At 39.3% G+C, this 13,844-nt stretch overlaps 1 protein-coding gene across 1 annotated transcript; it reads left to right on the top strand.

Moving 5' to 3' along the window:
* Positions 1–850: 850 nt before the first annotated feature.
* Positions 851–12,002, top strand: mon1a (MON1 secretory trafficking family member A). The gene is made up of 6 exons (XM_061728024.1): positions 851–947; positions 2,288–2,436; positions 5,348–5,734; positions 6,947–7,712; positions 9,926–10,073; positions 11,559–12,002. The coding sequence occupies exons 2-6, from the start codon at positions 2,313–2,315 to the stop codon at positions 11,697–11,699; spliced, it is 1,566 nt and encodes a 521-aa protein (XP_061584008.1). The 5' UTR covers positions 851–947; positions 2,288–2,312; the 3' UTR covers positions 11,700–12,002.
* Positions 12,003–13,844: the final 1,842 nt, after the last annotated feature.

Below are 13,844 nucleotides of genomic sequence, written 5' to 3'. Positions count from 1 at the left end.
TAAATCAAGATAGCAAGTTTTAAAGGATGAAATTCTTTGTTTTGTTGTTGTTTTCTTAAACTTCTCATGAAGTGTTGTTTCTTTTTTTTTTACATGTACAAAAATAAAATAAATCAAATCAATCAATCAATCAATCAATCAATCAATCAATCAATCAATCAATCAATCAATCAATCAATCAATCAATCAATCAATCAATCAATCAATCAATCAATCAATCAATCAATCAAAAATGTAGCATGAAAATTTAAAATTAAAAATGTGTCATTTATACAGATATATATGAAGGTCAAAGAGTTTACATGAGGTAAATGTATATATAGGCTCTATAACTATTGTTGTCGACCAATAACCTTTGCTGATGGTGTACCAAAGAATTTTTTTTTTTAAATTTTATTTTAATATTTATTTTATTTAAAAAAAAAATTTTTTTTGCTATCCCCTTACAAATGCATCTTCTTTATGATTTCTTCTTGATTTATTTGGTATTAGTTTTGGATTGACTGTACATCGGATTTTAGTTGATTTGTTTTATTTATTCATTGATTGGTTTATTTTTTATGTTCTCCCCCACCTCTTTTTTCTTTTTTTCTCTTCCATTTTTTTATGAAAAAATATTTCTCTAATAAAAAGTTTAATAACAAAAAAAATATATTATATATATATATAGTAATTTTAATCAAATTACAATTTAATGTGGGGACCCCAAAATCTTTAAAAGAAATAATTTAAATTTTCATCTTTACTGAACCATCTTCTCCATGCAAAAGGGTGACGATGGTGTTGACTCGGTGTTGACTGCGTTCTCCAGACTAGAACTTCATTTCCCACAATTCCTACTTCCTGAAGCTGCACATTGAAGGAAAGCAGAAGAAGAAGTGTTTGTCAAGTCGAGCTAACTGCTGGAACTCTTCACATGATCAGTGGATTTTACTTTTCTAATGCAGGTACCTTTGGAAAAGTATTAAATCATTAGGGAAGGAAGTTTAACATGTTATGGGAGTTATTGTTTTAGATGACGCTTCTGGTTTGGTCGAGTATTTGCTAAAGTTAGCTGACCCGACGGCTCTGGCAGAAAACACAACATTAGATTCTGCTTGAATGAAAGACGGACGTGGATATTTTACAAAACCCCTACCGTGTTCTCGAGGGTATTTGCTTCTTTAGATTTTACTTGCACCTGGTGTTTGCTTCAGCTCCGAAATTACTGTAGAAATTAAAATAAAAAAACTAAACAAAAATAAATAAGTAAATCCGGAAATAACATGTTCACTCTCGTAGTCATAAAGTTGACCTTTGGTCCCAGTGTGAGACAGGGAGCTCCGACCTTTGACCCCACCTGGAACCACAGGTGTATAATCCAGGTGTTTAATCCAGGTGATATAAAGTAAAAATCCAGTCCAGTTTTTTGTTCCAACCATCACTAAAGCAGCTCCTCTGCAGGTAGATGGTTTTTAGTGAAAACACCTGTTTTAAATGTACAGGCTGATCCACAGGGATACAGGACTGTCTCAGAAAATTAGAATATTGTGATTTTCTGTAATGCAATTACAAAAACAAAAATGTCATACATTCTGGATTCATTACAAATCAACTGAAATATTGCAAGCCTTTTATTATTTTAATATTGCTGATCATGGTTTACAGCTTAAGAAAACTCAAATATCCTATCTCAAAAAAATAGAATATTCTAGGAATCTTAATCTTAAACTGTAAGCCATAATCAGCAATATTAAAATAATAAAAGGCTTAAAATATTTCAGTTGATTTGTAATGAATCCAGAATGTATGACATTTTTGTTTTTTTAATTGCATTACAGAAAATAAAGAACTTTATCACAATATTCAAATTTTCTGAGACAGTCCTGTATGTTTTAATAAGCAAATATAATCTTAATGTAAATAACATTATTTGACTAATGGTGCAAGCCTATTGGAACGTTAGGTTGTGATATGTTGTTGATCTCTTTGTATTTTACTTGTGCTATGCCTTGCTCTTGCTGCTTGTCCCACATAGATTTTATGTAAAGCACTTTGAGTTGCTTTGTGCATGAATTGTGCTATATAAATAAATCTGACTTGACTTGCATTGAGACTGACCCCATTTCAAAATTGGTCTTAATTTAAGATTGATTCAAAACTATTTTTGATTTTGTAAAAAAAACATTAAAGCACATAATCCAGCTGCCATAAAGTAAAAACGCTGCCATGTTTCTGAATCAGTCAGATTTGACTTGATGGCACCTGGATTATACACCTGTGCCTGTCACTGTGTTTGTTCTGCCAGGTGCGTGTTTTTGCCGGTGGAAGTGATGGATGAGGAAGGCCGCAGGGCCACCGTGTCCTGGGAGAATGGGACCCTGGCTCCTATGGACCACCTCCGCCTGGAGAGGGCCGACAGCCCCACGCCTGGGCTGGTGGAGGGAACCGAACCAGGTGAGTTCAGTTGAGTTTAGGACCAGGAAACGGGCAGGTAGCATCTCTGCAGACCCCTCACACCCAGGACACAGTCTGGTTGAACTCCTCTCCTCTGGACGGCGCTACAGAGCTCTGTACGCTAAAACCTCCAGACTCAGAGACAGTTTCTTCCTCCAAGCTGTTGCTCTGATGAACTCTCGCCACTCATATGATGCTTTCTCCTGGAGGAGATGATAAATGTGCTGCTGGGTCTGTGACTTGTGTTCGATACCAAGTTAAAAAATGAGAGTGAAAGAAGCTTCAAGCGGCGACGCTTTTTTTGTTTGTTTGGGAAGTGGGTTCCATGGAAAGATATGCAATTTAAGCAGGATCTTTTAGAGAGCAGTGTTGTGAAAGTGTTCTTTAAAGAATATTTTAAAGAACACTTTTTTTAAGGGCTCACAGTTTTCCCATGTTGTACTTTCTCTAGTTACCATTGCCTCCCAGACAGCGTTGACTGGTCCCCATAGAAACAAACGCTTATATGTACCAACCAGCCGGTTAATTTCATCATGGATAGATGCTCTCTAATCTAAAGAAAAAAATACAAGTAAAGAAGGATTTGGTGTTTGAAAAACAAGGAGATGTGTCCCTTTTTCCAAGAGAAAGTCCTCAGCCTTGAGGACTAGGCAGCTGCTCCGGCTGACCAGCTGTCTCCATTAGATCGGTGCTCGGCTCTGTCCTGTTGTGTTTCCATGGTAATTAATTGCCTGCTAATGGCTCCTGTGAAGTGCATGAGGCTCTTCTTTTTTTTTTTTTTGTCATTTACTTTTTATTGGTTTTGATTTTACATGTTAACAAACAAACAGTCAAACAATCAACATGAAGACCTATAAATCCGAACAAAAGTATCAAGGGGAAAGCAGAAGCGTACATAAGGGGACTGGTAAACACCTCCAGAAAAAAGAAAAAAAGTACGTACATAAAAAATATTCTGATATTCCAGTCTGAAATTACCTGAAGTCTGGTCTTATATACATATGTAATCCACTTTTGTCAATTATCAATAAATGCCTCTCTTTGTGTTCTTAAATTAAAAGTAATTATTTCCATTACATATATTCATCTACACTAGGTGCCTCCCTCTTCAGCCATTTCTTTATTGATTTCTTACAAGCCACCAGTAATATTCTCAGTAAATATTTATCTTTATTCCTCAATTTCAGTTCCTCTAGATCAGGGGTGCCCAATCCTGGTCCTCGAGAGCCCCTATCCAGCATGTTTTAGATGTTTCCCTGCTTACTCACACCTGATTCAAATTACTAGTCATCATTAGCTTGTCATAAAGGTCTGGACAGTTCTGTTGTTGAAACAGCTACTTTTATCACAGTGTGCTTAAGCAGGGACCGCAGGCCAGAAAACAGCTCCCGAGGCTCCGGCCTGCAAACATGCGCAAAAAAGAGAAAAGGGGGGGCCAGCACAAGAAACTACAGGAGCGATGGACAAAACGATAGCTATGAGACATTTATAAAAATGAAAATGGAGAAGAGAGGAAGGGAAAGGGAGAGGAGAAGAAGGGTGAGAGGCACCGCCCAGCGGATCATGTCGGTGCCCCCCTGCAGCATAAGCCTATAGCAGCATATCTACCACCAAGCTATATTTGAGACTAACTATTATAGTCTTGTTCTATAGCTGAAACTATGACTACTGACTCTAACACACTAGAGTTTACACTACCTAGAGATTTACCAACACCAGCTAGAGGTTTACTAAACACTAACTCTAGGCTTTACTAAACAGAAAGGTTTTAAGTTTAGTTTTAAAGGTGGAGGTGGTGTCAGCCTCCTTAACCCAGATTGGAAGTTGGTTCCAAAGTAATGGTGCCTGATAGCAGAACGCCCGCCCTCCAAATCTACATTTAGATACTCTAGGAACTACGAGTAAACCTGCACTCTGAGAAAGGAGAGCTCTGCCAGGAACATAAGGCACTATCAGGTCTTGTAAATACTGCGGAGCTGAGCCGTTTTGGGCTTTATATGCAAGTAATAACATTTTAAATTGGATTCTGAATTTTACAGGTAGCCAATGGAGCGACGCTAACACTGGAGAGACGTGGTCTCTCCTGCTGATTCCTGTCAGCACTCGTGCTGCTGCATTCTGGATCAGCTGGAGCCTATTCAGCAAATTACTTGGACACATTACAGTAATCCAGTCTAGAAGATACAAACGCATGAACTAGTTTTTCTGCATCACTCTGCGAGAGGATTTTCCTAATTTTTGCAATATTACGGAGATGGAAAAACGCTATTTTACAAACCTGATTAACATATGGTTTAAACGACAAATCCTGGTCGAAAACAACACCAAGGTTTCTCACAGTTGCACTGGAAGCCATCGCAACACCATCTAATCCCTTCCTAAGATGCTCTGGACCAAGAATGATAACCTCTGTTTTATCTGAATTTAGAAGCAAGACATTTCTGGACATCCAGTCCTTGATGTCCCTAAGACATGCCTGAAGTTTAACCAACGGTTCTGTTTCATCCGGCTTCATAGACAAATAGAGCTGCGTATCATCAGCATAACAATGAAAGTGTATGCCGTGATTCTGGATTATACTTCCCAACGGCTGCATGTATAAACTGAACAAGATTGGCCCTAGTACTGAACCCTGCGGAACACCATAACAGACCCTTGACTGGTGGAGAATTTGTTGTTTTCCATTGTTGTTTAAAAATTTCCTTCCATTTCTCCTGAGAAATTATGATATTGCCTTCAGTTTCCCATCTTGATCTAACATTAGCTGTATTTTCTTTGTTAGATGATTGAAGTACATTTTTGAGGCATGAGGCTTTTCTAATGAGCTTTCCAACGAGGCTTCATCCTTTGACGAGGCACATCCATGTCTGCTCCTGATTAATTCATGATTTCTACCTCCACTTCCATGCAGGTGCCGGGCAGAGGAGTGCCATGTTCGTACATTCACGCTCTTTTGAAGACCTGGCCGCAGAGGCTGAGGACGGGACCCCGGAGGCGGCCGAGCTGGAGGAGTCGGGAGGCTGCGATGCAGAAGACTTGAAGGTGCTGGTCGGGGAGAAAACCGTGGAGCAGCAACAGAACATTGACTTTGCATCAGACAGCAGGACGAAGGAGGAGGACGTGTCCAGCGAGGCGTGGCGGAGCCACAAAAAGCACGTGTTTGTGTTGAGCGAGGCTGGGAAGCCCATCTACACACGCTACGGCACCGAGGAGGCTCTGTCCAGCACCATGGGAGTCATGATGGCCCTGGTGTCGTTTGTAGAAGCTGAGAAAAACATCATTCGCTCAGTCCATGCAGGTCAGCAAAACCTACCATGTGGAGACATGCAGTACTTGAGTTGTAAAAAAAAAAAACCCAGGGGGGATGGTGGATTTTATCATATGGGGACAGATAATTTGTGCTGATTACAAATAATATATTACCAATAATAGCAGTGACCAAAACACCTGCAGAAATACTGCAGGAATGACATAGCAGCAGTTAAATGCAGCATTCTGTAAGCTTTAAATATCCACTGGGCTTACATCAAATACATCAAAACACAACAATAAAAAACACTTTTCTGAACTTATCAATATGACTCTGTCCTTCACAGGATAAGTAAAATGGATCACTGCAAAAACTCAAAATCTTAACAAGAATATTTGTCTTATTTCTAGTTAAAATGTCTCATTTTAGTAAAAAATCTCATCACACTTAAAACAAGACTCATCACTGGAAAAAACAACAATTTTCACCTGTTTCAAGTAAATTTTCACTTGAAATAAGTAGAAAAATCTGCCAAAGGAACAAGATTTTTTTGCTTGTAATGAAAAGATATGTCTCATTTATTTATTTATTTTATGTTTATTTGATATGGACATAGCAATTACATTGGACAAACCAGATGCATTGTTTAAGTGTTTTAGCACAAATGCTAATTCGCAACACTTGTCCATAGGCAGCTTTTGAAAAGAATAGAGAGCAGTAAAATATTAAGATAACAAGAATGGGGAAAAAAATAAAAATAATAAAATAAATAAATGAAAATGAGGAAAAAACAACAACATTTTAGTAAAAAAAATCTCATTACACTCAAAACAAGACTCTTCACTGGAAAAAACAACAATTTTCACCTGTTTCAAGTAGATTTTCACTTGAAATAAGTAGAAAAAATATTTTTTTGCTTGTTTTTGCTTGTAATGAGAAGATAAAGATTTTTCTACTTATTTCAAGTGAAAATTGTCAAATAAGTTATTTTTCTGGTGTTATTTTTCTGGTGATGTTTCTAAATGTTGAAATAGCAGTAAAACCACATTCATTGATGAAATGACATAAGGGATGGAAAGGGGGGATGGCAGTTTTACAGGGGGGGGGGGGTGATTTTGACTGTTTTTATTTCAGGGGGGATGCCATCCCCCCTCAACTCCAGTACTGAAGACGTGCATCAGGGGTTAACTGTGCATTTTTTAACCATTGGCAGAATAAATGTGTTCAATCCTTGCTCTTCTCTTACCATGTCTGCACCAGACGGCTGTAAAGTGGTTTTCCTCACCAAGAGTCCCCTGGTGCTGGTGGGCGTGTCCCGGAGCCGCCAGTCGGACCGGGAGCTGCTGCGGGAGCTGCAGTACATCTACTACCAGATCGTCAGCCTGCTCACGCTCACCCAGCTCAACCACATCTTCCAGAACAAGCAGAACTACGACCTGCGCCGCCTGCTGGCCGGCTCCGAGTATCTGACCGACAACCTGCTGCTGCGCCTGGAGCGGGACCCGGGCCTGCTGCTCAGCGCCGTCACCTGCCTGCCCCTGGCCAGCTCGGCCAGGGACGCCGTGTCCTCGGGCCTGCAGGCCGCCAAGGCCAAGAACCTGGTGTTCTCCATCCTGCTGGCCGGCGACCGCCTCGTCACCCTGGTCCGGAAGAAGGACCAGTTCCTGCACCACATAGACTTGCACCTCGTCTTCAACCTCGTCGGCTCCTCCTCGTCGTTCCGGGAGGGCGAGGGCTGGACGCCCATCTGTCTGCCCAAGTTCAACACGGCAGGGTTTTTCCACGCTCACATCTCGTACCTGGAGCCCGCGTCCCAGCTCTGCCTCATCCTGGTCTCCACCGACAGAGAGGACTTTTTTAACATGTCTGACTGCAAGCAGCGCTTCATGGAGAGGCTGAGTAAGCGCAGCGCCTACCCGGCCCTGAAGGAGGCGCTGAAATCTCCCACTTACTCCGTGTGCCAGGTTGGAATCCCAGAGCTCAGGCACTTCCTGTACAAATCTAAGAGCTCGGGTTTGTACACCAGGTGAGTAGTTATGCAGAACAATAGGGCTGGGGATCCATTCAAATTCAAATGTCAAGAATCGATTTGATTCTGATTCTTAAGATTCAGAATCGATTATCAAGATTAGATTCGATTCCGATATTGATTTGGGTTAGTGTTATTGAAACTGTTTTATGAGGTGTTCCCTGAATTATATGTCTGTAGTTCTGAAACATATTACTACTAGTATTATATTGAGATTCAACAGCAAGTATTGCAGCTAATGATGCTGTAAGGACCAATCACCTCCCAGAATGCTGATAGAACTGCTTTCAGAAACATCGTGGGTCAGAATTACCAAACAGATCCAGGGAGGAAACAGAGGCCGGATAAAATTGTTTTTATTTTTTCCCACATTCCGTTTAAATTTTTTTTCCATTTTCGGTCTATTTCGGTTTTTAATTTTTGAGAATTTGGTTTTTAGCATTTTATGCAAATTTAACCCCAAGACAGTATATAAAGCAATGATAACTGAAAACTTTAATGTTTTCATACTTTTACACATATTTAAAGGCAAAAACATGGCACTAGTTATTCTCGTGTCCAATAAAACGTTCTTTTTTGGGCATAAACAAAAAAATTTCAAAAGTTATTTGTATGAAATAAATAACTAAGAAATAAATAACTCAAATATGCCTTTCAATATCCATTTAAAGTGCAAAAAACAGCGCATGTGTGAATTAAATGATGTGACTACTGGGATTAAAGTTCACCGGCGAAAATGTAATAATGAAAAAAAAAAAAATCGACCTTTAGACATACGGTTCGATTTTTTAGGAATTAATATGAGAATCGATTTAGAATCGTAAAATCGATCTTTTCAACACAGGCCTACAGCCAAACGTTTTCCACTCAGAGTGACACCGGTCACCGCTTCCTTATTATCTGTGGTTTCAGTGTTTGAACCAACTGAAAGGAATTCATTTACATGGTCCTCAGGATTTAGGCCATGTAAAGGAAACCTTCCCTTTTCACGAGTCCAGTCTCAGGGTTGTAATGAGAAGCTTGTGACTTGCTTTGGTCAAGCTGCTGCAGGGAGAAACCACAACTCTCTTCTCAGACCTGATTTACTTGTGGATTTACTGTCTAAACGCAGCTAATTCAGTACATGATCATTTATTACTGCTCTGGTCAGTTCAGGGTTGTTTCAGTGACCCTTGTGGGGCGTTTCTTCGTTTAGGTTCTGGTCATAGCTGCAGATCAGCTGTTAGTCTGTTTATTATCCAACCAGCTATGAAAGTCATGGTATGTTTCCTCTTGTAAGTGCAAACATTGAAACAGTGAAAAGTATCTGCTAAATGACGAGATAAATTTAAAGTGAGACTCTAAATTCACACGAGGAAGAAAGTGCAGGGAAGAAGTTTGATTTTTACGGAAGAGTATTAGGGCCAGGCGGGAGAAAAATAAAAATAATATTTTAGGGAAAGATTTTATTTTTTTATTATGCGCTGCAAAAAGTCGAAATGTCAAGATTAATGTTGAAGTACAATTTTGAGAAAAAAGTGGAAATGTTGAGAAAAAAGTCAAAATTTCATGAATAAAGTTGAAATGTTGAGGAAAAAAGGCGTAGAAACACATGTCACACATATGCAGTTGCATAACTTCAGAAACGTCCCCTTAACGTTCCACTCCAAGGATGTAAGTTAGTTAGTTAGTAACGGCTGCTGCTGCAGAGCTGTCAGTCCCTCTGCTAACTGGATTAGATGGGCCAGAGGAGACATTTCCACTTTATTCACCAAATTGTATTTCAACTTTATTCTCAAATTTTCGATTTTTTCTCGTTAAGTGCACAATAAAAAAACTCTTCCCCTCTCAAATATTTTTTCTCCTGCATGGCCCTGATACTCTTCCGTAGATTTCTTAGTCAGGATATATGAAACAAATTAGTCCCAGTTGAACATCTAATTTTCTTAGATTACCTGAACTCTACGTCAAAAATACGAGTCGCAGTTGGAGGTAAAGATGGAGAGGTTGAAGCTTGCTCAACTTTGAGAATAGTGAGCTGCAGATCTTGATCACAGAACAAGCTCAAACCCTCGTGACTCACATGGTGGCAGGCGCTTGAGTGGGAGCTTTTCCGCGTGGTTAGACACCGACACACCCTAATGAAGCTGATCCCAAGCAGAGAGTTTAGTATTTCTGAACGTCTCTTCACTTGTCTGACGTTTCCCCTGACTGCTCCAATCTCCCTCCAGTCCAGAGATCCCCATGGTGTACCAGAGTGAGGCGGAGCAGGAGAGGCTGATGGGGCTGTACCAGGACCTGCACAGCTGCATGCACCACCCGACCAGACCGCTGCGCTCCTTCTACCGCTGCGGGGAAACGGAGAACCTGCTGGCCTGGGTAAGACCCGCTGCTGGACACCGCTCACTCTTTCACACGTGCTTTCAAATGTTCAACTTATTGGCCTGTTATTTTAATTTTTCTTCTTTGTGACAAGGGTTCGCTTTGGCCTGGGGAGTTAAGTTCAGCGTTCGCTTTAAAGATATTTGGCGCCATCTAGCGTTGTGAATGGGTATAATGTCTAGACCCCGAATATAAGACAACCCCGTTTTTTTCAAGACTCAAGTTTGAAAAAACACTTTTTGAACACCAAATTCAATTTTTATACAGAAAATAATTACAGTACATCTGAAACAAATGATTATAACAATATATTTGAGAGAAAAAGCATGTTATTTTGCCTCATTCAAATCATCATCTTGAAGTTTGCATCATAACTTCTCCTCAGCTGCCGGTTCACCTGCCGATCTTCCACCCACTTTTCTCCAGATTGGAGAAACTACGTTTCTCCATTTTCTGTTATCTCTTCTCTTATTTTCTTCTCTTTTCTTTCTTACTGCTATTTTTTATTTTTCTTCTTCGTGCTTCTGCTATTTTTATTTTTCTTCTTCGTGACAGGGGTTCGTCTTGGCGAGATATCTGGCGCCATCTAGCGTTGTAAATGGGTATAATGTCTAGACCCCGAATGGAAGACGACCCCCACTTTTTCAGTCTTATTTCAATGCAAAAAAACACCGTCTTATATACGGTAAATGCTGGCGCGGCTTCTGTACAGGCAGCAGTTTGCAGAACGGTGTTGGAGGATGTGCGATCCTCGTCAATCGTCGTCAACGAACCTTTATCACCTGAGGAAAATGAGACAAGACGCAACAAAAATGCTAGTTATGTGACGATAACGATAATTAAATATATAATGCAATATTGTAAACGAATAAAAACAAGACTAAAATGTAGATTACAAAATAAAAACTAAAATGTGTCATTTTTTTCATTTTTGTTGACCGAGACAAAATGTTCCACCAAAGCTCCTTAATGTCCATGTTTTCAGTAGTTTCCTCTGGTTTAATGTCCATGTTTTCAGTAGTTTCCTCTGGTTTAATGTCCATGTTTTCAGTAGTTTCCTCTGGTTTAATGTCCATGTTTTCAGTAGTTTCTCTGGTTTAGTTCTGCTGGGTGACGTTAGTCCTCAATCCCAGTCGCTGCAGCGGGGAATCAGATCCAGAAGATGCAGCTGCAGAGTTAGAGGCTGATGCCGTTAACGCAGAGCTCTAGGTTCACGTACATTAAAAACAAAGTTACAGAGAGAAACGCAGGGATCTGTTCTGGGTCTGGAGAAGAAGAAGAACCATCTTTGGATACACTTTCCTACATAGACGTGGAAAAGAAAACCCAATGTGTCGTCAAAAGAAAATTCTTTTTTGATTCAAAGAAAAAAAATATGAGAGAACCCACATAACTTAACAATTATCATGATATTTCTTCATCAAACTGGCTTTTATTATTCTTTTAAATGTAATTCTCTGGCTTGTGTGTCCTGTCCTGCAGGTGACCAGTGGCTTCGAGCTCTACCTCTGCTTTAGCCCGCTGGCCACCAAGGCCTCGGCGCTGTCTGCCGTCAACAAGCTGCTGAAGTGGATCCGGAGGGAGGAAGATCGCCTCTTCATCCTCAGTCCTCTCACATACTGAGTCCCCGGCTCTTCCCTCTTTACCGGACCAGACCTTTCCTTTAGCCGGCTGTGCAGCAAATGTGAATTCACTTTCACCGGCTGTTTTTTTTTTTAAACAACTCTTAACTTGAATTGACGGATGGAGGCAGCTTCAGCATCAGCACCATCCGGGAGGAAATGCGGTCTCTGTGCACTTCAGACATTCCCGAATAAAGAGTTATTTTAGTGCACTAGAGCGATCATGCATCTCAGAATTAGAACTTTGCTGTTGGTGTTTTTAACGCTGAAATAAAAAGTACATTTTAAAACTGGGAACTGGAAAGCGGCAGTAGAAAGTCTTCTGTTTTTGGCGCTCCTGCTGCGCCCCCACGACTCCGACTAACGTTCCACTTTACTTCCACACACTTCCTAGCTTAGACAAGCTTAGAAGTCCTCCAGTGGCCTTTTCTTAGGTAGCTTTTGTTTTTATCATCATGTAAATAAGGAAAATTAAGTTGTTTGTTTTGCTGCTTTAATCATGACTATCACTGTGTTCATGGGAGGTTTTTGTTCAGAGGATCCAGCTGTGCCACATCTGCCTCCACTAATCATGCCTTAACTAACAATTGAAGGTTAATCTTAGTTTCAACAACTGTAATATATATATCCAGTTTAAATAAATGACTGGCTAAGACCCCGATCGGATTCTGTCTCGTCTTTGAGTCCAACGCTTCTTTCAGGTAGAAAAGCCGGGAAATGCGGCCTCAGTGACGTAAAGGCAGCTCGGGTATTCACCAGTCTGTTATTCACCAGGAGGATCTAGAGCCCTGAACCAGGTCCCGGTCAGAAAACACACCACTAAAAGTCTGGATTCCATTCAATTTCATTTATATAGCGTCTATTAAAACATAAATTGTCTCTAGGCGCTTCCCAGAGACCCAGAACATGATCCCCAAGCAATTAAATGAACTCATACATAGTAGATAATATATAAAACACATATTTTGTGTTTGTGTATGTTGGTTTATTTGTAAGGATCCCCATTAGCTATGCCCACACAGCTAGTCTCACTGGGGTCCACATTAAAAAAACAATACATTTAAAACATACAGTTAAAAACAAGACATAAAGAAAGAAAACAAAATAACTCAACAAACCTACATTAAACTTTACTGTACATGTATATCATTATCTTGAAGCAAAAAAAACATACATGAAACATTCCAATATACAGTAAAACATCATCTAGGCCATGAGAATCAGATCAAAAATACACCTTACTCTGTCCAGTGTATATATATATATATATATATATATATATATATATATATATATAATAATAATAATAATGACTTGGATTTATATAGCGCCCTTCTAGGCACCCAGAGCGCTTTACAGAGATCATTATTCATTCATACACATTCTCTCTGGTGATGGTAAACTACGTTTGTAGCCACAGCTGCCCTGGGGCAGACTGACAGAAGCGTGGCTGCCATATCGCGCCAAACGGCCCCTCCGACCACCACCAAACATTCATACACATTCACACGGGGCAAGGTGGGTAAGGTGTCTTGCCCAAGGACACTACGATATACGATATATATATATATATGTATATATATATATATATATATATATATATATATATATATACATATACACTGGCCCAAATATATATATATATATATATATATATATATATATATATATATATATATATATATATATATATATATATATATATATATATATGTGTGTATGATATTCCAAGGTGTTTCTTAATTTGCTTTTTGAATATTGATTTCTGTGTTAATTTATGCATATAGTGGTAAAGAATTCCTCCATTGATCCATATTCTACTGTATGCTTCAGAAAATGAGTGTTTGGTTTAAGAAGGGGAAAACCGTCTTCTATACTGACACTGAGTGTCATCTACCGTGTAGGCCTACTAAAAGAAACAAAATAATCAAATAGATCATTTATAAACCATTTACTGTAAACATGTTATCTACTTTATTTTTGGTTTTTAAATAAACTGCAACAGCAATGTGCAACAATTTGAAATGGAACAACAATAATTAAGTGCAACAACAAAGTACTACAAAAACTAAAAATAATTAAAATCACTCAACTTAGATAAACAGTACCTCATCAATGTTCTCTATATAAAAATACATTCAAATGT

This window comes from Cololabis saira, chromosome 8, assembly GCF_033807715.1.
Source record: "Cololabis saira isolate AMF1-May2022 chromosome 8, fColSai1.1, whole genome shotgun sequence".
NCBI lineage: Eukaryota > Metazoa > Chordata > Actinopteri > Beloniformes > Belonidae > Cololabis > Cololabis saira.
This window is presented reverse-complemented; position numbering and strand designations above follow the sequence as displayed.